The 26181-nt window shown below is 37.8% G+C and overlaps 1 protein-coding gene across 4 annotated transcripts in view; it reads right to left on the bottom strand.

Moving 5' to 3' along the window:
- SLC38A9 (solute carrier family 38 member 9) overlaps positions 1-26181 on the bottom strand; it is an 83878-nt gene that overhangs the window by 56008 nt on the left and 1689 nt on the right. For 3 of the 4 annotated variants that reach the window (XM_080804144.1, XM_080804143.1, XM_080804146.1), the window contains one exon: positions 8249-8398. In XM_080804144.1, coding sequence (XP_080660270.1) covers positions 8249-8355 — 107 coding nt within the window. In that variant the 5' untranslated portion in view covers positions 8356-8398. Of the gene's footprint in view, positions 1-8248; positions 8399-12305; positions 12443-26181 lie in introns of those variants that run through there. The other variant, XM_080804145.1, reaches the window with a different exon arrangement.

The following is a 26181-nucleotide window of genomic DNA, read 5'->3' as shown; positions in this document are numbered from 1 at the left end:
TCAATTGTTAAGCGTCTGCCTTTGGCTCAGGTCATGATCCCACAGTCCTGGGATGGAGCCCCACATCAAGCTCCACACAGAATCGAGCCCTGCATCGGGCTCTCTGCTTGGTGGAAGCCTGCTTCTCCCTCTCCCACTTCCCCTGCATGTGTTCCCTCTCCCGCTGTGTCTCTCTTTGTCAAATAAATAAAATCTTTAAAAAAAAAAAAAAAGGAGAAATGTTTCCATTGTACATAATATTATTGCTGAAAATGATGTTTGTCACCAATAAAAACTTCTATCTGCAATTTTACATACTTGGATGAAACTTTCTAACATGTAAAAACTTCCAAAGCTAAAAAAAAAAAAAAAAAAAAAAAAAAAAAAACTTCCAAAGCTGTAAATGGCCTTTGAATCTGTTATTAAACATAAAAATAGTCAAAATAACAATTGTAATAATGAGGCAAATGACAACACTAGTATCTTGGTATTTATTCCATGTAATACAAGTATCAATCAGTATTTTCACTTTCTCTAGGTTGATATAAAATAATACCACCACCATCACTGCATCCTATCTTCCACCTAGAAAAAGCAGATCCAAACGGAACATGATGAGTGACCTCAAAAAAGGAAGATTAGGAATGTGGGAAAAATTTCCAAGATAGTATAGTTCTCCAACAACTCTTCCTTTTAACCGCCCTATGAAAATGCCAAAATAAATCACGAATTGTTTCAAAAAACTTAAGTGCAATAAATTAAGAATATCATTAACAATATTTTGAAATAAAGGGTATGTCTTAATTAGAAATAAAGGGTAGGCTTCAGCCTGCAATGTCATGCCAATTACTACTCTCCCTCTTACACAAATCTACCAAAAGAATTTCTGGAAAAGAGGGGTGCCTGGGTGGCTCAGATAGTTAAGCGTCTGCCCTCAGCTCAGGCCCTGATCCCAGGATCCTGGGATCGAGCCGCATCTGGCTCCCTGCTGAGCAGGGAGCCTGCTTCTCCCTCTCCCACTCCCCCTGCTTGTATTCCATCTCTCCCTGTCTCTCTCTCTCTCTGTCAAATAAATAAAAAATCTTAAAAAAAAAAAATTTCTGGAAAAGAAATAAAATTTCCTGTTTTGTAACCTAAATATTCTCCATTAAAAAAAAAAAAAGAAGAAGAAAAATGCAGGTCAGCAATTTAACTAAAATTTTCTTTCCTTTTAACTTCATGCCCCTGATGCAGGCCTAAATCCTCTGGCAAGGTCATCCAAGGATTTTAACTGCTATAAACTCTAGGGATAGAGACTGAAGCCAGAATGATATACAAGGGGAAAGTACCAGGTTTCAAGGAGAAGTAAAAAGTTTTACAGTAAAAATTGTGCTTAAGGATCACTGAAATGCCCCCCCCCCAAATATATATTGTCAGCATTTTCTCATATTAAGAATTCCTTTTTAAAAAATATTTTATTTATTCATTTTTAGAGAAAGCGAGAGAGTGAGGGGAGGGACAGAGGGGGAGGGAAAGGGACAGGCAGACTCTGTGCTGAGCTCAGAGCCTGATGCAGGGTTTGATTTCACTATTCTAAGATCATGACCTGAGTTCAGGGAAAGGCTAGAGACTGTTTATTGTCCAAAGGACCATTTTGATTGGAACAATTATTATGAGAACAGTTTTATTAGAAGCAGTTGTGGGAGTAGAGTGAAATTAAGGTGAGTAGGCTTTACTTTCTAGCTTTTCCAGAAACAAGGCAAAAGGTATCCCTAGGAGTCACAGTGGTAGGAAGCACAGTGGTAGGAACCATAGGAAGTCCCTATGGTTGCTTATACCTGAGTCCCTAAAACTCATTTTTAAAGATTAAGGATGTTAGATTATGGCAGGATAGGACAAATCCAGTCTATGGCATGTTTTATTGGATCATGTCCATGTCCATGTAATTTTGTATTCTATGGCTATTCTCACCACAAAATGGTGAAGTTTAATTCATAGGACCACAAAGCCTAAAATATTTACTATCTGGCCCTTTACAGAAAAAAATTTGCTAACTCCTGCCAGACATTGAAAGTCTACTTAGTGACTTAGAAGTGGAGATAAGGACTTCTATTCCCCTTCCCAGTGGGCAGAGGGGATAAGCAGGAAAGAGGCCTCCTGCCTTTGTCACATCTATGTCAGGGAGCATCTGAATAGGTCTTTCCTTTAGAAATGCTGGTAACCAGATGTTAGTAAACTTCACCCAGCTTAATCCTTTAGAAGATCTACCACATATTTGTAAGACTACATATTACAAATAAAACAAAAATCAAAGGAAAGAACTTCAACTTCAGTCCAAAAAAACTACCACAACAAATATCCTTACTCAGAGCAGTGCCTGCACTGAAAGCCCCCCAAACACCTAGCCATCAGTACTACAAATGGCTTCATTGTATTTCTGGCTGGGCTCAGCCAGACCCTACAGCATAGTTACTCACAGGAAGATAATTCCACAGGATTCTTGGTAATGCTAGCTCAGGATGGGATAAACCAGTATTTTTCCTAGTGAAAAATGAGTACTGAGTTAAAAAAAATAAAATCAAAATATTTATAACTGTTCATCATAGTGCTCCCTTTTTCTCAGTGTGTGTCTATCTCCTTCCCTGGAGGTAAGGGCTGTGTTTGAGCACTTCTTGCACACTACAAATGCTTAGTGAATGTTTGCTGACAAAAGTAAAAATATAAGAAAAAAGGAGAGGAGGCGGCAAGTGGAGAGGGAGTGAAAGAGGCAGAGAGAGGAGGCAGGCAGGGAGATAGCTAGGGAGTAACAGGGAGAAGTAATGAATTTACACTGAGCAGTACCTTAAATTGTATATACTATGTGACCTCACAAAAAAAAAAAAAAATCACAGAAAAGAGGGACAAGATGAAATGTACCAAAATATTTCAACAATGTTTGCCTCTATGTGATGGAATTTATTTCCTTATGCTTCTGTTGTCAGAAACTTCCTTATACCCACCTACTAAAAAAGCTCCACCAAGTACAGAAAAAAACACAATTTGTAACATTCCACAGAAGCACAGGTGATTTAAACAATGCTTTTAAGAAAATGAGTTTTTATTTTGCATATACTACTTTTACCCTAAATTATAAGACTACTATATTTTCTTTTTTTTTTTTTAAGATTTTATTTATTTGAGAGAGAGAGAACGAATGCACACGAGCAGGGGAGGGGCAGAGGGAAAAGTAGAGTCCCCACAGAGTAGAAAGCCCAATGTGGGGCTCAATCCCAGGACCCTGGGACCATGACATAAGCAGAAGGTAGGTGCTTAACTGACTAAACCACCCAGGTGTTCCTGAATGCTATATTTTCTGAATAACTTGGTTCTCATTATAAAAGTAGTAGACTGTTTATACTGAAGATAATATGTAAGTTATAGAGGAAAATGAAAATAATCCATTAGAAAAAAATCATTTCAGATTTTGATGCATTACCAAATGCACACAGACGCACACATATGCATGTAAGCATTTAGCAAAAAAGGTTCCACTGTGGAAAAGTAACATGGGGATGGAAATGGGGAGAAGAATGAGAAAAGTAGGAGAGGGAAGAGAATAGAAGAAAAATAAGGAAGAGATGGAGGGTATAGAAGTAGCACTGCATCAGCAAGTGCGCCATCCTTGTCACTGATATATTGTCAAGACCCTAGTCCCATCTACTTAACATGGATGGCACATTCTCAAAATGTAATTTATACAGCTCCGTAAATCAGCAGTCCTGGGAAAACTACTTTTCTCTCTCTCCTTATACATCTCCATAATCCCTAACTATGGAACTACCAAGCTTCAGTAACTGCTTCCAATTATTACTATTGGGCCCAGATCTACCCTTACAAATTAATAAACTCCTCACTTTGCTTTGTTATTCCTTCTCTCTCCCAGGACCACAAGTATCCAAAAGAGTCAATTCAGGCTGCTATTCAAGGGTAGTATTATTGCCAAACGAAACAGAAAGAGGCCAGCTGACATATGTGCAGACTAGTAGACATTCTAAAAAAACCAGGGGCCTTGACACAGTGTGTTTGAAGGCACCAGGAATGCTGCTTATTTTCAGTATCTACCTCTGTCCCACTGACTTACCAAAGTTCTTGCAATGTTGTCAATTACCAAAACAAAACAAAACAAAAAAACCCTAACTTTTAGGTTAGGCTTTTATATTTCTAGGATTCTCCGTATTAAAATGCAAATAGCTATGGAAAGGTAATAGACTAGGTCTCTGACACCTAAGACTGTTTTCCATCAAAACACCAAACAGACAACAGATCTCTACAAGAATAAGACAGATAAGAACTAGTGAAAAACGGGTGACAAAAAGTATGATTTACAAGCATTGCCTAAGAGGAAACTGCTGGGTCAATTATTGCCCTGGGGGAACACTGGGATACAAAAGGAGCATGAAAGCCCTATATCCTAGGAAAAATGGAAAAGGAAATGTTGATAGAAGAAAACTGAAAAGGGGGAGCTCAAAAACAAAATAACCACTTCATAATCTGGTTTTAGACTGGCTGGAATGTTCAACTCCCAAGGGGCATAAGCCCAGAGCAGCATCACCGTATGAAGCAATTCTGAATACCAGCTATATCTTTGGTTACCAGAAAGTCTGGGAAAAGCAGGAAGACAATCTCTTGGATCAGTAATTGCCAATGGAATATATCACATACAACATAAGAGATTTCTAAACCTCTCTGTTCCTCCACCCACATTCCTAACTCCACCCCAAGCCAGGTGAAAAACTGAGAGGGAGAAGAGGTGTGTAGAGAGAAGTATACACATATACTTTGCAGAAGTTCCTCAAAAGAAAATGGTTATGACATGTATTCCTATTCTACAGTGACAAGCTTCATCCTCCACGAGTCTAACTGGACCCCAGTTCCACCAATGTCATAAGCAGATCCAACACACTATCAGCTCAAAGGAGTTCTTGAAATTATTACATTTGAACTGATAGATGATTTTGATTGCCACCTAGTGGAAGAGAGAAAATTAATCACAAGCTAACTGAGGAAAAGCAAATTAAAAGTATCAAATGTTGTTTTCTATTCTCTGATGGCCAAACACAGTTTCCCAAAGTGTGGTTACATGTAAGATGATTTTTAGGTAGCACAAAGACCAATGCTATTTTAACTACTTATATTTATCATAAGGCATATTAGAATAATGATGAAACTCATCACTTCATAAACCTATGAAGATGAGGCTAAAAGCCTAATTTTAAGATGTAAATAGATTTTAAAATATATCCACATAATAATATTACTTCTGTAATATTATTATGTAATATTATCTTACATATAATATGTATATTACATACATATGTAATATTATAATAATATATTATTATATATTATATTATTATGTAATGTGTATATTATTATGTAATATAATATTATATAAGTAATACATAATATTACTTATGTAATATTATTACATAAGTAATATTATAATGGGATATCACCAAAGTTATATGGTAAGTCCAAAATGATCAGTGTTAGAAATAGTTGTTTAAGCTGGTTCTTCTTTTTTTTTCCTTTTTTTTAAAAAAGATTATTTATTTATTTATTTATTTGACACAGAGAGAGAGAGAGATCACAAGTAGGCAGAGAGCTAGGCAGAGAGAGAGAGGGAAGCAGGCTCCCTGTTGAACAGAGAGCCTGATGCAGGGCTCGATCCCAGGACCCTGAGATCATGACCTGGGCCAAAGGCAGAGGCTTAACCCACTGAGCCACCCAGGTGCCCCTAAGCTGGTTCTTCTAATGGAAAATAACTTCCCTCACTGTGTCTGAGGGTTTTTTTATGCATATAAAGTGAGTAAAGGCAGAAGCTTAACCCACTGGGCCACCCAGGCACCCCAATATTTGCCTTCCTTAAAACATGCTTACCCAGGTAGTGATCTCATGATTGTCAATAGTTGATCCCTTCTCATTTTGACGAGTTTCATTATAGAAAATATATTTCCATTTAATCTACATGGTTAAACAGATTCTCAGGGAACTGTCTGAACTCCTGCCAATTGGAATGCACTTTAATGACCTATATTCTATTGTCACAGTGGTCAATTATTTATCATAGAATTTAGATGTTTCAAGAAAATCCTGAGTATTCAATCAGCATTCATAAGTTTTTGTATTCACTTGATGTTGGAATACACAAGTGAAAATTTTAAGATTCATTTCATTATTTTCTGTGGTGGCCACTATGTAAATGACGATACATTTCTTTACGACAAATTTCACATTGCCATCTTTAGCTTCAAGAAGGACTAAAAAATTAAGTATCTGGAAAACGGAAATAGGATTATGAAGACTAGCTTAAATCAATCCTCCTTTATCTCTTGGATTGGAACCAACTGCCTCTGTTAACAAGATTAAGATTCTGTGGCCAAGGAACTCTTAGGGTAGTTGAATCGTTGGGTATTTACCCAACAGCATCTGTACTCAAGCACTGTTTCTCTCTGAGGAGGCAACCACTCTTAAAATTTACTACTTATTCTTCCAGAATCATTTATACATATTATAGCATACACAGTTTTAGAATTTATTTTTACCCAAATGATGGTACACTACACTGTTCTGTACTTTTTCTGATTTAACAAAACAAGTTGAAGACTTGTTTCTTTTTGATATGTAATAAAGCCACTTCCTTCATTTTAATGGGTGAAAAATATTCCATTATATCAATGTGCCAAAATTTATTTATCTAGTCCTTTAAGAAAAGACATTCTGGTTTTTTTAAACTTTTACTATTTTTAAAAAATACTGCATTAAATAACCTTGTACATATATTATTTGATATTGTGAGTTAATGCTTAGAAACTGCTGGGCCATATAAACTTTGGAATTGGCTGCTGGCATTTTTGGGGGTTGAGGGAGACATTAAATTTATGGACTAAAATTCAAAGAGCATTAAGACTGTATTTTAGAGTCCTTCCACTGACCACAAAATATGCCTTTTCATTATATGTCATATTTTACCAATTCTAATATATACATTTTTAAAATATGGACATATCTCATAATCCAGAACATCTTTTAATCACTATCAGCCAGGTGGTTGTCATAAAGGTAATTATTCCTGGTGGTATGACAGGTAATTGTAAATGACAGGTACATTGTAAATTACAGGTAATTTATAAATGACTGGTCATTTCAGTCATCAAACCATTTAAGGACCATTTGAGAAGAAATATGAGCCATATTATTGTCAGAAAACCTGTGACACCTTCTGGTAAGATCAGGAAAGTGCAAGCATCCAAACTAAAGAAAGTGCCAGTGATTTGAAAGAAAATTCTCTTAACAAGTACTACATTATTATATTCTTAATGATACAAAGGACAACAGGGTGTTGGAGGGGAAACAAAAAACAATTTTGATGACACCACGTTAGAAAACTGATTGCAAAGGATCATATTCTAAATGTGAAGTATCAGTAGGTAATATCTTAACTGAAATATTTTGTTTTCATTTTTATAATTGCATAAGAGATATACGATAAAATACCAAATAAGCTCAAGGGTTCTTTCAGTAAATTAAAAAAAAAATCTCTAAGTCCTAAGAGAGTACTTTATAGGTGTACTGGTAGCAGTTTATCTTTGTGTTATACTACAAAAAGAAAGAACAGTTCAACTCAGTCAGCATCTCATATATGGAAAAACACTCTAAATCTTATTTTGAAGTTTCTCTCATGTAGATTTTGCACATTAGGCTACTCTCACTTTTTCTTTTCTCCCATTACACCTTATTACTGGAATACTAATTATTTTTGTTTATTTTATGAACAGCCACTTTACTGAATTCTCTATTTATAATTTCTTAGTGGATTCTTTCGGGTTTTCTAGGTATGCAATGAAACAAATTTTAAACTCAAATTATCTTAAACTATTTGCTGGAATTTAAGCTCTGTGAAGGTTAGGATTATGCATTAATTTTACTGTTTTATCCCCCGTACCTAGTATATTACCTTGCAGAAAGCAGGTAATCAATATATATTTGTTAAATGAATTACATAAATGCATCTTACTTTGTAAAATTTAATTCAACCCCTTCTACAACACAAATGGTGAGTTTAGTCAAAAAAGTCAAATATAAAAGATTAAAGTGTATTCATATTTTTTCCCTTCCACATACAAACATATAGATGCTGTTAAGTAACTGGATATTTTATATTCAAAGCTATATATATTTGGCTACATAGTTCTAGTCTAATAACTAAAAACTCTAGTTATGAAATCAATGTTTTATTTTAATTACTTACCTTTTGGATCTTAGATCTGATGAATCAAACTGGATATTCATAGGTCCAGGATTTATTATTTCATGATTGACCTCCGGGATGAGAAGATGCCTAGAATCACTATCCATATCTGTCACTTTTCTTAGCCTCTAAACACTGATGAAGTCAGTCCTATATAAATAAGAAAGGATAAAAACTATAAAACTTAATTAAAATTATTTTACTACTAACAAGTAATACATTTGCATGCATAAGATATTGGAAAAGTACAGGAGTTTGCTAATGATATCTTAATGAGGTATATGCCTGAAATCTTTTATCAGAAATTAGCTAAGCTGAATTGGAGTTACTGTTTATTTTTCAGCTTACTAAAAAATAAGTGGGGCAATTGCCCCAATCTGTTTCTAGTAGTAAAACAGATTAGGCTATTTGGACCCATTTTCCTATAGAAAACAACTATAAAAATATTGGGTAAAATACAGAAAACATCTTTTGAAAAGCATCAAAAATAATGACGGTTATCAGGCGATTAGTAGGTACAGTTAAGGAACCTAGTGAGGTAAACAGCTCGAGAAACTGCTTCTGCCCACAGAGTATTTGTTGTACCAGGAGAAAATGGGACTGAGATTTTCAAGGCCTTGTGAAGTACTAGGAAAATAGGAGATAAAACCTGGGATTCACCCAAAGTAAGGAGTGATATAATAAGAAATCATGCCCTTTCCCTTCTCCCAGTAACACAGTGGGGAGTACAAAGATCTTTACCATTGCACTGGGGATTAACAAGCAGTAGAAGTGCCTCACTCCCTCACAAGGGAACTACAAACAAGATGTCTTGACTATGCCCATAGGCAGCATGTATGTGCACACATGTGCACGCAGGCATGCATCTGTGGAGGAGGAAGTATTCCATACCACAAACTGTGCTTCATGTGGATTTGCAGGAGGTCAAAGAACACTTAAAGCCATGAAAATAACTTAAGGTTAATTTGCTTGGTAGGACTTCTAGGTAACTGCTAGAAACAAATATAAATCTTTTCTGTGAGGACACACCTTGATCCTATGCCTCAAAGAAGATCTGCTAACAATCTTTCAAGGACGCTGAATAGTACACAGTAAAAAATAATCTAGCTTGCAAAGAAATAAAATGCTTTTAGTGAGAACCAGGAGAAACATGAGCAGAAATAGATTCATAAAGACTTCAACTATAGGAATTATCAAAATAGTACTAAAAACAATTATGCTTCCCATCTTTATTTTTATTTTTTTTTTTTTTGAAGGTCAAGCAAAGCTTTATTTCGCGCCAAGCATCAAGAATCTAACCGAACGTTCAGGGCCGCACCTCTTACAAGAGAGGGCGACCCTTCTCTGTTTCACAGTCTAGCTTTTAAGGGCAAAGGCCATGCGGTTGGGCCTGGCCACGCACAGGTGGCCAATGAGATTGTAACACACCCAGGAAACTCCACAGTGATGTTAGGTGACCAATTGAATTATAATTTACCCTAGTAGACATTTGAATCAGCCTATTACACCTTGATTAGGATTGGCGCCAAAAGGGTACCCAAAGGGCGGGGGGCCCATACTCCTTGGTAGCTAGGGAGACAGTATGCAACCCCCTACTGATCGGATGTCTCCACCTGGCCTGACCCACCTTTGTATCTGGGCATTGTTACCTGGAGCTGGTTTCCGGGACCCGCCTTTAAGTGAATCCCCTGGGGGAAGGGGAGCGAGGACAGTTCAAGGGCTAAACAAGGTTTTGTTTAACCTCAATGAAAGCCTCTTGACAAAATATAAACATAAAATAGGTCCTTACATTCCCCCCTTTTCTTTGGAGACTAGTCAAATCTTTGACTTTTTAGCCAGTTTTATATTTCCCCCATCCCCATATAACGGGGGCAACAATAAATTTAATGAACTTATTGTTTTTTGAGTCTTAGTTTTAGTCCACGATCGGCGGGGTCCATTGGCAGCAGCATCCACCTCTGGGGGGCGTTCTCATCCTCGGCTCGTTTGACGTGACCCGCGTGAATCCAGGCCCTGATGCCTTCTACTTCTATTGCCGTGGGGGTGGTCAGGATGACAGTAAACTGTCCCTTCCAGCGAGGCTCCAGGTTTCCCACTTGGTGGCGGCGTACTCAAACCAAGTCCCCGGGTTGGTAGGCATGAGGCTTCATAGGTCTCCATCCCAGTGTGTGCAGTCCGGATCCCTGCATGGGCTCTTTTTAAAACAGACTGTAGCGCCTGCAGTGACTTGAGTACAGACTGGTCAGTCATTTCTGCTATAGCAACCTCTTGTAATCCGGGGGGGGGGGGTGGGAATCCCGAACATTATTTCAAATGGGGTCACCTTATTTAAGTAGGGTGTACATCGCACCCCGAGAAGGGTGAAGGGAAGGAGATCTACCCACCCATCGCCAGTCTCCAGAATTAACTTTGTCAAGGTCTCTTCAAGAGTCCGATTCATTCTTTCTATTTGCCCCGAGCTCTGGGGCCCCGGGGCCAGTAGGCACAATGTAGTTTCCAATTAGTGCCTACGGCTTTGGCCAATGCCTGTGAGACTGAACTCACAAATGCAGGGCTTTTGTCTAACCCGATGACAAGAGGTGACCCAAACCTCTAGTAGCTTCTTGACTACCACTCCTGCCATCTCATGTTTGGCAGAGAAAGCTTCCGCCCAACCTGAAAAAGTATCTACAAAAACTAACATATACTTGTGCCCATATTTTCCCGGTTTCATCTCTGTAAAATCTATTTCCCAATAAATTCCTGGTTCTTTACCTCTTTCTCTTTTCTCTCTTCCCATTCTAGTTCCTCCTGCATTTACCGCCTGACATTGAGCACATGTATCAACCACATCCTGAGCCATACACCCTAATTTAGAAACCTGGAACTGCTTGCCCATAAATTCCTTAAGCTTGCGCGTCCCCAGATGAGTGCCCTGATATATTCGGCTTACTAATTTTCTCCCTAGTCTTAGCCCAATCCCCTTTATAGTCTAATTTAGTCCACTTCTGTAAATATACCTGTATCCTTGACCAGGAGGGCCGTGGCAGCAATTACGCGGAGGCAAGGGGGAACCCAGCCACTACTGGATCTAGTTTCTTGCTAAGATAGGTTACTGGCCTTTGCCAAGGCCTCAGTCTGAGTAAAAACTCCTTCAGTCATCCCTGCCTTTCCACCCACATACAAGTGGAAGGGCTTGGTAACGTCTGGGATGGCCAGTGCTGGGGCACTCAGTAAGGCTCTTTGTAATTCCCAAAATGTTCCTTCTGCCTCAGCTCTCCACTCTATACCATAATGAGTCCTCCCTTACCTAGTTCGTAGAGAGGCCGGGCAATCTCCACAAACCGCGGTATCCATAGCCTGCAGTAGCCCACCGTCCCAAGGAACTCCCTCATGGAGACCAAAGTCTAAATAAGTGGCATGGCTCTTACAAAGCTGTGTTTTCACTGCTGACACCCGATACCCTTTTCCCTGCAGAGTCTAAGAGAGCTTTTGTCCCCCGCAAGCATGACCCATAGTCCTCAGCGGCTATTTTTACTATTCCCATTAACTCAGTCAGATTCTCCCTTTCAAATCCTTCAATTTTCTGAAGTTTCCTCCTTGTATCTGGGGCTAACTGGCAAAAGCAAGATCGTCTACACGAGTTACCGTGCAACTTCTCTGAAGTTTATCTTAAGTCGTCTAGCTTAGGTAAACAAACATTTAATAACAATCTAATCTAGAATTTGACACCCATAAAGGCATGTTACTAAAAACAACTTTTCTCTCTAAAATAACCATTTTCAGAGATATCCAAATCAAGACCAATTCATTCGAAAAACAAGTCCAGTTTTAACAAACTTGACCTATTATTTACATAAGCTCAGCAAGAACAGTGTGATCATATAGATCTTTTAGAATCTGCTTTGCTGGAACTTCTTATAAGGAATCTCTAGGTTGAACTTTTAGTAGCCTCTCCGGGCCAGAAGCCAAGCCACGTACTTGCCATCAGACATGCCTGCAATACCTGTTGATTTGGGCAAATGCCTCTTCTGAGCTTCCCGAAGTATCCTACCAGGGAGTGACATTCTTTACTCACCTGGTGAGGCTGCTGGGAACTCTGTAAGCAAGGTGTCAGGCCAACAGTTCCAAAGGGCTTTACGGCTCCAAGTTTCATGAAGTCAACCTTAGTTCCTTTAAACTGTCTGGTCATATCTGAGGCTTTTCAAATATGACATTCCAGTCAAAGCCTTGGTAAAATAACCAGTTTCCAATGCTGTCCTGTTACAAGGAGAACAGATTCTTATTGAACTTATGCAAATGACTGATTGCCAAGGAAGAAAGAATACTTACTGAGACTTTTTGGTTTCAGAGGGTTCAGATAGAGAAAAGTTGAATGCCTTGATTAGTTTACAAATGAGTACTTTTACATCTCTGTAAGTTACAGGTAACTTAAGAGTTTCCCTAGTCTGGAGGAGCAAACATTACAGAATCTGTCATGTTTAAAACAAGACAAAACATTAAGAAACACAGCATTACAACCTTCCAGTTCATCTAGTCCCATGTTACTAATTCTGGTTGAGTCCGAACGCAGCCCTTACTTCTGTAAATTCTTACCCATTTCAGTTCCCAGGATTTTAACATATCAAAGACCTGTATTTGTCCTGAAAGCCTACCCATATGAATTTCTTTTGGAATTCATCTTACAAGAGAATTAAAACAATTACAAGTGACAAAAACTCAGAACAGATATAGTTAAATATCAAGTGATGACCCTTATCAAACCATTAAAATTTTAGGAAATGTACAGAACCTCTAGAATAATTACAGCATTTACCCAAATGCAACCCAAGGTTTATCATTGGTTTAGCAGTACTCCCTCAGTAACTTAGCATATCAAGGAAAAACCTTATGAGTCAAAAAGAGATCTCAATTACAACTCTGGGCAGGCAAAGAGAAAACCATTTACATTCCAATTAACCAAAGAAAACTTTGCCCTTTTAAGCAGAGAGAAAACCAGCTTTTCTATACCAGTGTCTTTCCTTTTTTTTCTTTATTTTTAAGCATGCAGTCTAAGATATGAGTTTTCTGGGTTTCCCTCCCATCATGAATGATGTCACAGACAAAGGGAGGGGGATCTTTCAGATGCTGTCCTGCTCGCGTCCCTCGCGGGAACTTAGGAGCGTCTTAGCTAAGGTCTGTCCGTATAAACCCCGGACCAGGCTACTCCGTGGAGCAGATGACCGTTATGCCATATGACGCCCCGCGAGACTCAGGGTGCAGCCCACTCAGACTCCGTAGCCAAAGCTGTGGAGCCATACAGACACATTCACACAGTCAGGCACTCTTCAGATTCAAACAGGTTGGATACCTCCCCCCAACAGGTCCCCCTTCCATTCTTTAGGAATGAATCTAGCTCAGACAGTGGCCCCAGGCCTGTTTTTCTCTTTTACATACCTCCTACTTTTTACAAACAGTTGCTTTTTCCATTTCCATCACTCTTAATTACACTGAACAGAATTTTGCATTCTTAGAAATACCTTAACCTGTACTGAAGATTAAATATAAACCAATTGTGAGCTGTTACAACAGAATTCTTTAGATAGCAAAATTATCAATCAGTTAAGCACAAAACATGTTTACCAACAGATTCCAAAAGCACAAACCTAGTTCCAGCAATCAGCGCTCTAGCATTTTATCCCATTCCTTCAAACACAACAAACAGCACAGCAGACAACAAAAAGACAAGACAAAGACAACCATAGGCCCAGATGTTCTCACCCAGATCTTGCTGCTGGTGGGAATTTTTTCCCGTTCCTTGCAAACAGAATGAACAACAGAACAGACAACGAAAAGACAAAACAAAGACAACCGTAGGCCCAGTTGTTCAGAACCTGAGGAGATCTCCCAGGGGGACTCGAACCCCCTGACCACCTAGGGGGACTCGAACCCCCTTACCGCATAGGTGATCGCCTAGGGGGACTCGAACCCCCCGACCGCCTAGGGGGACTCGAACCCCCTGACTGTCTAGGGGGACTCGAACCCCCTGGCAATCTACCAATGGAGGGAAGGGGCGTCCCCGCATCCTCTCCAGCCCTGGGGAGCATGGCCGCGTCCGGCTTCACCCCGGTGGGCTATACCTGGAGCTCCACCCAGACAGACCAACCGATCTCACAGAGCACCTGGAGATCGGCGGATCCCACAGAGTAAAATCTGTGAGATCTTACCTCGAGGCTTTTCCCAGAAATTCTGATGCTGGCTCAGTTCTCGTCGTTTAATACCGGAGAGCCCCCATATGTTATGCCCCAATAACGGGTCCGTGATTAAAGGAGCGAGACTGATACAAAGCGAAGGTCAAGCAAAGCTTTATTTCGCGCCAAGCATCAAGAATCTAACCGAACGTTCGGGGCCGCAACTCTTACAAGAGAGGGCGACCGCTTCCCATCTTTAAATAAAAAATAAAGCGGATATATACACAATGGAATACTATTCAGCCAAAAAATTATGAAATCTTGCCATCTGCAGCAACATGGTTGGATCTAGAGAGGGTAATGCTAAGCAAAATAAGCCAGCCAGAGAAAGACAAATCTACATGGTATCATTCATAGGTGCAATTTGGGAACAAAACAGCAAACAAAAGAGACAAACCAAACAATAACTTCTTAACTATAGAAAACAAACAGATGGTTACTAGAGGGGAGGTTTGTGGGGTGGATAGGTGAAATAGGTGATGGGGATTAAGCAGTGTGTTTATCTCAATGGGCACTGAGTAATATATGGAACTGCTGAATCACTATATTGTACATTGAAACTAATACAACACTGTATGTTAACTATACTGAAATTAAAACAAAAAAATAAAACAAATAAAAAAAGAAAATTTTAAGCACAATGTACTTGAAGAAGCTAAATTCATAGAAGCTAAATTCAAGCGGGTTTCGGGGCTCAGTTGGTTAAGTGTCTGTCTTTGGCTCAGGTCGTGATCTGGGGGTCGTCTAGGATTAAGCCCTGCATCAGGCTCCCTGCTCAGCGGGAAACCTGCTTCTCCCTCTCCTTCTGCTTTTGCCCCCCAACTTGTGCTCGTTCTCTCTCTCTCTCTCAAATAAATAAATAAATAAAATCTTAAACAAAAAAGAGGGTTTTTTCCTTCTATTGTCAACTTGTTATTAAGAATTTTTGATTTGGGGAGGCTGGGTGGCTCAGTCAGTTAGGCATCTGCCTTTAGCTCAGGCCATGATTCTGGGATCCTGGGATTGAGCCCTACGTCAGGCTCCCTGCTCAGCAAGGACTCTGTCCCTCTCCCTCTGCCCCTCCCCACTGTTCAGGCTCTCTTTCTCTCTCTCATTCTCAAATAAATAAATCTTTAAAAAAAAAAAAAAAGAATTTTTGACTTAATGGTGTGCTGGGTAGTTCAGTTGATTAAGTGACCAACTCTTGATTTGGACCCAGGTCATGACCTCAGGGTCCTGGGATTGAGCCCTGCATCAGGGCTCTCAGCAGGGAGTCTGCTTGAGGATTCTCTCTCCCTCTGCCCCTCCCACAGCTCACATGTTCTCTTACTCTCTCTCAAAAATAAATAAATAAATCTTTTAAAAGATTTAAAAAGATTAATTACATTAGTATCTCACTTTGCATTAAAAAAGCTCATTCCAGGGTGCCTGGGTGGCTCAGTGGGTTAAAGCCTCTGCCTTCAGCTCAGGTCAGGATCTCAGAGTCCTGGGATCGAGCCCCACATCAGGCTCTCTGCTCGGCAGGGAGCCTGCTTCCACCTCTCTCTCTGCCTGCCTCTCTGCCTGCTTGTGATCTTTGCCTGTCAAATAAATAAAATCTTAAAAAAAAAAAAAAGCTCATTCCACCAGCTTAGCTTACAACCTCAAATCTAATTCCCAGTACACATTGCAATAAATGTATTCTGTAAAACAAAGTGGATTACCAAAAAGTAACTCAGCATGTTTGACAAGAACCAGAATGAATTTTAACCTCCTCCAATAATAAAATAGCCAAAATTTAAAACGTGATGGATGGGTTTTAAAGTTCAAAACTAATGAACTAGAATGTATAATTATATTCTAAAATATATAGAATATATAAAATACATAATAAATATATATTTAGTTATATTATAAAATATATATATATAAAATACTAGAAACTATCTAGAACAGCAGAAAAAGAGAAAAAAAGTAAATGTGGAAGACAAGTTAAGAGACATGGGAGATAGAAAAAGAAGGCTTAACATGCATGTAATTGGAGAACCATAGAGAGGAGATAGCAGAGGTAACATCTGGAAAGAGTGGCTGAGAATTTTCCATAATTCATAAAAGATAACAATCTACAAATTCAAGAAGTTTAATTAATTCCAAACAGAATTAGTAATATTATCATAGAGTAGAAAAAAGAAATTAAAATTTCAGACCAAAGGGGAAAAAAGTCAAGTGAAGCTCTTGGAATTAGTGTTCTAAGGTCCTTATATTGTCCAGATTAACATTGTATTTGAAACAATGCATGTTATAATTTTAAAGGTAACTATTAACATAACAGAAAATAGTATGTAACTTAAAATCACTATAGTAGAGTAGGAAAAGGAGAAAAACATTAAAAAGGGAGGAAAAATAGAAAGCATAAAATAGTAAGGTAAGATCCTTCCATTCTTTCTTGAAACCATGTTATCTTTCTCATCACTACACAGAAAGTGCTCGTTAGATTACTAATGACCAAGAGCCAATCATTGTTATTTTTCAGTATTTAATTTACTCACTCCATCAGAAGTAAGTGTCATATATATATTTCTTTCTTAATAAACTAGATTCACTAGGGCTCCAAGTTTTCTCTATACCTCACTGGTCTCTCCTCTTTTGTCTCTAAAATTTACTGTTTACTTCTCGTGTACCAGAATTCTTAAAATTGTAGTCTCAAGGTTCAGTGTTGGTTCCCTTCTCTATCTACCCTCAATTTGTGGATAATATTATCTAATCTCATGGTTTTAGTAACACACCTGCATTGTATAATACAGCAGCCACCAGTCACCCATACCTATATATATATTAATTAAAATTAAATTTTAAAAAAATTCAGCACCTGGGTCACACTAACCACATTTGAAGTGCTCAGTAGCCATATGCACCTAGTGGTTACCATATTGCACAGTGTAAAAATAAAACATTTCCATCATAACAGAAAGTTCTATTGATCTAGACAATGACAACTTCCACAGTAACAATTCTAGCCAATATTTCTCTCCTGGATTTAACATTTGCATATCCAACTGCCTACTTAACATCTTTTTTTTTAAAAAAGATTTGTTTTTTTATTTAGAGACAGTGTGCAAGCAGGGGGAGGGGGAGAGGGAGAGAGAGTGAGAGAATCCTAGGCAAAGTCCCTGCTGAGCTCAGAGCCCAATGTGGAGCTTGATCTCATGACCCTGAGATCATGACCTGAGGCAAAATCAAGAGTTGGATGCTCAACCGACTAAGCTACCCAGGTGCTCCCATCTTTTTTTTATTAATACAACTGACATATAACATTGCATTAGTTTTAGATGAACAATATAATTAATTGATACACATATATATTCTTCTTAACATTTTTATTTGGATATAACAGACAACCAACATATCAAAACTGAACTTTTAATTTTTTCCCAAAAAAAGTATCCTACTGATTGTTTTCCTGATTTCAGTTGCTGGCATCACCATCCTTCTAGTTATTCTAGTTATGAATACCTCAGAGGTATTCATGACTTCTTTTTCTCAGTGTACATTCAATCCATTAGGAAAATAGTCTTGGCTTTCTCTTCAAGTATATCCTAGGTTCTGGAAACCATCATTTGTTATCAAGAGTTCTACAACAGTTTTCTGATGGAGTTCCCTGCTTCTACCCTTATGCCCTTACTGTCTACTCTGTACACAGCAGGTAGCATTGTAGAGAAGTATAGAGAAGCATTTGATCTCACCCAATTGGTTTTTATCACCGGGGGAAGTGCTATTAGACCCAATAGGTAGAGACTAGGGATGTTACTAAATATCCTACAATGAACAAAACAGCCTCCTACAACAAAGAATTATTCAGTCCAAAATGTCAATAGTTCTGAGGTTGAGAAACCCTGCTCTACACAGGTAAAGTAAGAGGTTGTGAAAGGAACGGACAGGAGAGGATCTTAAATGGTGATGGCAATATTGCATTTTTCAACTTGATTCTGCTTATATGGCCATTTACTTTATAATTATATATTTGTTTTATATACTTCTTCTAAAAAAAGATTTTATTTATTTATTTGACAGAGAGAGAGCACAAGTAGAGTGGCAGGCAGAGGGAGAGGGAGAAGCAGACTCTCTGCTGAGCAGGGAGACCGATGCGGGACTTGATCCCAGGATGACCCAAGCAGAAGGTAGCCGCTTAACCGATTGACCCATCCGGGTGCCCCTTTATGCACTTTTCTAAATGGATGTTGTATTTCAGAAATAAGCAAACACACACACAAAAAGCAAACTCCATAAAGTGAAATAAATAGGTTTTAACATTTAAGACAAGTGCTTTACCTTTATTCTTCAACTCTAAGTTACTATGACTATCCTCATTTTATAAATAAGGATACAAGGCACAGAGAAGTTAACTGATTACAAAGTTAGTAAGTGGGAGAGTTAGAATTCAAAGCCAGGCAGTCTAAGCTCAGAGCCTGTATTCTTTGCCATTATGCTGTGCTTCTTTCCTGTTCTTTGCCCTATGTCTCTCTTATTTTCCACCTTCTGTTTCTTATTGCCAGACTACTTAAAACAAGTATAGTTTTATTGGTGCTGTATTTGTTTAACGGAGTCTTATGTCTGCCGTTGGTATTTTTCTAAAAATAGCATTTAGAACACAGTAGAAAGAAAACACTTTGAGTCAGCAATGCTTACCTGCCACTCACTACTTATGTAATTGAAGATTAACCACTTAACCTTCATGAATCTATTTTCCCAACTGTGAAATTGAAACAATAGCATCCACCCCACTGGTGTGGTTGAAAATTAAATGAAATGATGCATGTTATACTTAGTACTTTGTAACAGGAAAATAAATGTTCAAATCCACTATTATTCCTCTCAGAAAACAAATGAAAAGACTTGTTGTTGGTTTGTTTTTTTTTAAACATATGCAGCCTCTTGAGGTTAACCTCTTCAAGTGAAAAATCCTGCAGTAATGAGGTGAGAGGTAGGCAAAAGTCAAAATGCCACTATTAAGTGACATAGACGTTGGTAACATATTCTATCCCCAAAATATGTGCGTTTTCTTTCCTCTGTCATTCCTTTCCATCTCCCTCTTCTGTTTTCCCTCCCAGCATTTAAGCCAAAGGTCTCATTAACTTATTAGTCTCACTAGAGACAAATAATGTTAAAGAAGTACCTTATGTAATAGTGATTTTTCAAAAAAAGTGAAATCAAAATCCTACCATCTCCAGTCCTGAAGGGCTTTATTTCTGTGTCATTCTATAGAGCACACAAGCAAAAATGATTGTCTATTTTAAGATGAGACAACTAAAATACTGAGTAATGGCAAACCCTGAACAATATATTCATTCAACAACTTCTCACCGAGCCTCTACAATGCACTGAAGTACTGAGAAAAAAATATTTTTTTAACTTATGGTTCCCAACCTTAATAAACTTAAAAAATATTATTATTTAAGAAGACTAGAAGTCAGGTAACTTGTTCTAAATCACATAAATAATAAAAACTAGTAGGATGTTAATTACCAATTTTGATTTTCAGTTCATCATTTTACTTTTAATTAAAGCCTACACCAATTGCTGGTCCTAGCTCCTAAATTAACTTTCTAATAGAGCAGTGCAAAATTTATTTTTTTATGGTAAAAAGTTTACTTGACTGTTTAAAACACAGATTCACAAAATGTACGTATTTAGATGTGAAGCATCAGAAATGATCCTGAATATAAAGGGTACATTATTCAAAGGTAATTGTTATTAGTCTTCCATTAAGATGGAAGAAACTGAGGCAAGGTTAAGTAATTTCACAAAAATAGAGTTAGCTGAGAAGCAGAAACACAAACGTGATCTTTCAGTTCCTTCCTCCCTCTACATAATAAAACTAATTAATAATTCAGTTGACTTGTTTGGTCTTAAATTTTAAAACTGAAAAGCAGTATTTTTCAAGATTACTTTGAACCACTAATTATAAAACTAGTATTGATAGTCCTATTAAACTTCCTTAATTTAAAACTGTCAATGACTACTTAACCTGAAAAAATTGCTTCCTGGGTATAAAGAGTGAAAATATTCTATATAAAATACCAACAAAAAATACATTTTAAATTAAGGTGGACATAGCACAGGAATTAAAAACTTAGAAAATAAAGATATTGTAGAGAAGTTATTCTGTGTATTGGTTGATATGATTTCAAATCTACTTGTTTACAACCTAAGTGAATCATTTTAATCTGATTATGACAAAGCCAAAAAAAAAAAAAAAAAGGTTGTTTTAGAAGTAAAGTTGTTAAAAAAAAAAAAAAAGAAGTTGTTTTGATATAAGAACAAAGTAAGCAGTGCTAGGATGTTATTTCATCTGTTTTCATGGATAAGAACTCAGGAGCTTATTTGCTTATCAATAAAAACATAGGAAGAAGCAACTATGGCAAGGGGATATCTGTACTATAAATAGTGAGTTTGGGAGGACTATCAGAGTGTTGGGTATGGGCAAGGTGACTCTAGTGATCTAAAATAGCTTTCTAAAGACCTGGGGGCAATTAGATCCTGTTGAGGCAAAGGATACTTTTATCTGCAGTGGTAAAAGCCATGCAGCAGCCGGGAAGATCATCTTGCCCATCAACAGGGACAATGACCATCCCTAGCAACATGCTCTAACAACAGGAGACTTCTACTTTTGTGCAGGAAGCTGGACATTCGCTCTGGTTGGCTCAGCAGTCTTTCCCAAGTATCAACTCCAAAAAGGTACACCTTAAATAAATTTGGAATTTATTCCTTTCATCTCCTCTTATCTTCAATGAGAGTATAATTAATTTATCACTGATTTGGAGTATTTCTTTATTGGCTTATCAAGAGGCATCATTCTGTATACTACTGGCTTGTGAAATTCCCACAGTGAACCTCTGTTAAATAAACCATTGGTAAATACAATCTCAGTCTCAGCATTAACTTGCCTTCTGAAAAAAAACCAAGTTACTAGCTTTACCGAATTTTTATTTTTTTTTTTATTTTTTATTTTTTTAGATTTTTTTTTTTTTTTTTTTTTGGACAGACAGAGATCACAAGTAGGCAGAGAGACAGGCAGAGAGATAGGCAGAGAGACAGGCAGAGAGAGAGAGAAGCAGGCTCCCTGCTGAGCAGAGAGCCCGATGTGGGGCTCGATCCCAGGACCCTGAGATCATGACCTGAGCCGAAGGCAGAGGCTTAACCCACTGAGCCACCCAGGTGCCCCTTTACCGAATTTTTAAAACATTCTCTCAGTTTTAAAAATTAAATATTTTAGGAATTGAAAAGATGATTGTCAGCCAGTATCCTTTCATTAAAAAGAATAACATAAGAACTGCAGGGCTATTCATTCAAGAAAATCTAATGCACATAAAAACTTTTCTAAAAACCTATAACTTCATTTGTACAAACATTTAGAAGCATGCCAGGTACTGTTAAATTCTGTATAGAAGTTTGCTATCATTTCTGTACTTAATAAAATTAAACTTAATGAAGTCATAATAGAATTGCTAAGAAATACTAGAGAAAAATTTAAATTTTGACTGGGAGATACAACCTTATTGCTCCTCAATCTCTAAAAACTGATAAAATCATCTTCAGAAAGTATTGCCAGGGTTTTTCTTTATTTGAATTATACACAATGCTTAATTTGGGGCATGGCCTACACTGGTTCATCAAGTAGAGTGTGGTAGTTGAAAGCTCATGTATCAGACTGTCTGGGTTTGAATCCTGGCTCTGCTATTTTCTATGTGACTTTGTTCAACTGATTTAAACTCCCTAAGACTCACTGGTTCGGGAATAATAAAAGTACTAGTCTCATAGGGTTTGAGATTTGAGATAACGTACATAATGTGCCTTCACTCACAGTGAGTGTTCAACAAACACAGCTATCATTTTATTATGAGTTTGGCTCTTTAAAGTAGTTAGCAAAATTATGTGTTGGCTTAACTTAGTGGTATGAATAAAATCAGTTGATGTATCTATATGCCTTTAGTATAAAGTGAGTAAACTCGGTGAGGTAAGAAAGATAAAGAAGTTGAGCTTCACAGTATTACTGAACTGTCACAAAAAGAAAAGACCTAAAGGGAAGAAGTCATTTCTGAAGAAGAAAACTGGATGTCACTTTGGAGAAAAACTCAGGGAAAAAGAAAAATCAATAAATAAGTAGTTGGAGTTGGGACTAACATTTATTTACTGAACACCTATTCCTGGCCTAAGTTTTTACATGTTATTTAATTGCAACTAATCTTAGAATTCGGAAAAAAGGTATTACCTTCAAATTATAAAAAAAGAAACTGAAACTCACAAGTAACTTGTCCTATATCATTTGGCTAATAAAGCCACAGCTGGGATGGAAACCAGGTTACTTAGGTCCCAAATGTTACTTCCAGTTTACTGTGATGTCTGTCCAGACTTCCATTTTTAACCAATACATTCTGCAATATTGGTTCCTATACTAAACTGAGAATGTGACTGAGTTTAGGAAGAGAGGATTCTTTTAACTCCTGGAAATCAATACTTTTGCTAAAATTAATATTAGAAAACCCAGAATAAGGAAAATCTAGAAAGGTCCTGGGATTTCAGTCAACCTTACCAAAAAATGATAATCAAAGTTAGGGAAAATGTGAGGGGTGTTTAGGATTTGACATAAAGTTTCCAGTTTAATCACATATGTGTGTTTGTTCTGAGCAAATCTGAAATGTTGTGGCGTTGTCAGATTAGCTCTTTATTCCAAACAAGCAAGAACAATGATACTATCTCAGTGATCTAAATAAGCCTTAAATGAGTACAAACCCTATATTGCCTTTCCAGGATTTAATAATATTCAAGTAAATACAAAGAATTGTAAGAAAATTGGTAATTTTCAGTTGCCTCAATTAGTCAAATAGCTTGACTTCAAATACCCCAAAAATGCTATTTCAAAGGAAATGTAATGCCTTTTGGAAGTCTTGATGAGTACAACTACAAGATATTCTCAAGTTTGATGAATTTAAGAGGCAAATTAGAGGTCCAGAGCTAATGCTACACAGATAATAACACAAAATAGCACCATCAATAATTAACTAAAATGTTAAATACTCCTATACCATTAATTTGCCACAGACAACACTGATACAGGGATCTAAACATACAAGATGACATAAACAGATAAATTCACTTCTAATGGCTCAAACCTGAGGTTTTTAAAAATTTTTTATATTTTAAAGTTTTTTTTATTTACTTGAGAGAGAATGAGAGAGGGAACACAAGCATGGGGAGTGGGAGAGGGAGAAGCAGACTTCCCCTTGAGCAGGGATCCTAATGCAGGACTCAATCCCAGAACCCTGGGATCATGACCTGAGACAAAGGCAGCCACTTAATGACCGAGCCACCCAGTCACCCCAGTCCTCTGAGTTTTAAACAAAGTCACAGAAGCAAGACTATTAATGTCAAAGCTAAGTCATTTAATAATATATCCCACTTACTTTAAAAGTGGTTCAGTATGGAGTCTCAAAAGGAAAATAACAGTTTACTGAACTGCTTGCTGATATCTGCACTGAAAAATACTTTTCTCCATAAAAAGGACATAGAAAGCCACCAAAGAAAGTTCATTTGACATAAATTCTTAAAAGGTATTGACTGTAAGTTTTACTATTAGGCAAAGAAGACATCCAGATGGCCAACAGACACATGAAAAAGTGCTCCACATCACTTGTCATCAGGGAAATAAAAATTAAAACCACAAAGAGATGCCACCTCACACCAGTCAGAATGGCTAAAATTAACAAGTCAGGAAACAACAGAGGTTAGTGAGGATGCGGAGAAAGGGGAACCCTCCTACACTATTGCTGGGAATGCAAGCTGGTGCAGCCACTCTGGAAAACAGCATGGAGGTTCCTCAAAAAGTTGAAAATAGAGCTACCCTATGACCCAGAAATCGCACTACTAGATATTTACCCTAAAGATACAAATGTAGTGATCCGAAGGGGCACATGCACCTGAATGTTTATATCAGCAATCTCCACAATAGCCAAACTATGGAAAGAACCTAGATGTCCATCAACAGATGAATGAACGAAGAAGATATGGTATATATATACAATGGAATACTAGGTAGCCATTGAAAGAAATGAAATCGTGCCATTTGCAATGACCTGGATGGAACTAGAGGGTATTATGCTGAGCGAAGTAAGTCAATCAGAGAAAGACAATTATCATATGATCTCTCTGATATGAGGAATTTGAGAGGCAGGGCAGGGGGTTGTGGGGAGTAGAGAAGGAAAAAATGAAACAAGATGGGATCGGGATGGAGACAAACCATTAAAAGACTCAATCTCATGAAACAAACTGAGGGTTGCTGGAGGGTGGAGGGGTAGGGATAGGCTGGCTGGGTTATGGACGTTGGGGAGGGTCTGTGCTATGGTGACTGCTGTGAAATGTGTAAGCCTGATGATTCACAGTCCTGTACCTCTGGGGCAAATAATACATTGTATGTTAATAAAAATAATTTTTTAAAAAGGTATTGATGGTAAATATCAGTATATTTCAAAGGATGTCAGCTCTTTTCCACACTAGGCTCAGAAGTGTCCTTTCACAATTCTTTGCAAAAGCCAATCTACAGTGTCTAGCTAAGATGATAGCATCCATCTGCAATAGGACCCATCAATTTTAGCCCAAACAAATGTAGAGTTGACCCCTGAACAAAGCAGAGGTTAGGGGCGCCAACCTCAACCTCCCCAACCCCACAGCTGAAAATGCACATGTAACTTTTGACTCTCTCAAAACTTTAGTAATAGCCTACTTTTGACTGAAAGCCTTACTGATAGCATATGTAGTTGATTAACACATATTTTGTATATTGTACGCATTATACACAGTATTCTTACACTAAAAGCTAGAGAAAGCAAAATGTTATTAAGAAAATCATAAGGAAAATACATTTACAGTACTATACTGTAAAAAATTCACATATAACTGGACCTCTGAAGCTCAAACTTGTGTTAAGTCAGTTGTCAGTTGTATTATGTCAGTTGTATTATGGACCCGGCATACAAGTATTTATATGTTCTTTCTCAAAGACTGAAAATTAGTATTACCTAATACCTCTGCATATGGTAGAAGTTCAAATACTATATTTACATTCAGCTTAGCAGAGCAGGGGTTCACAAATTTTTTTCTGTAAAGGGCCAAATAATAAATATTTTCGACTTCGTGAGCCTTATCATCTCTGCAGCTACTCAACTCTGTACTTTATAATTTTTAAAAAAGATTTTATTTATTTATTTGACAGAGATCACAAGTAGGCAGAGAGGCAGGCAGAGAGAGAGGAGGAAGCAGGCTCCCTGACAAGCAGAGAGCCCGATGTGGGGCTCGATCCCAGGACCCCAGGATCATGACCTGAGCCGAAGGCAGAGGCTTTAACCCATCAAGTCACCCAGGCACGCCTCAACTCTGTATTTTAGCACAGAAGACAATATATAAACGAGTGAGCATGGCAGTGTTCCAATAAAACTTCTTAAAACTTTTTTTCAATTTTTAAAAATACTTTCATTTATTTATTTGACAGAGAGCACAAGCAGGGGTTAGAACAGAGTGAGAGGGAGAAGCTGGCTCCCTGCTGAGCAGGAAGCCTGAGGTGGGGCTCCCTGGGATCACGACCTCAGCAGAAGGCAGACACTTAACCGACTGCCCCCCAATAAAACTTTATAAAAAATAAATGCATCTGGGGGCAATGGTCATAGCAAATCTGGTCATAGTTTGGCCACTTCTGTACTATGCCAGTATAAAAGC

This window comes from Martes martes (assembly GCF_963455335.1).
Source record: "Martes martes genome assembly, chromosome: 5".
NCBI classification, from domain to species: domain Eukaryota; kingdom Metazoa; phylum Chordata; class Mammalia; order Carnivora; family Mustelidae; genus Martes; species Martes martes.
Note: the sequence above shows the minus strand (reverse complement) of the source record. Positions and strands in the feature narration are given on the sequence as shown.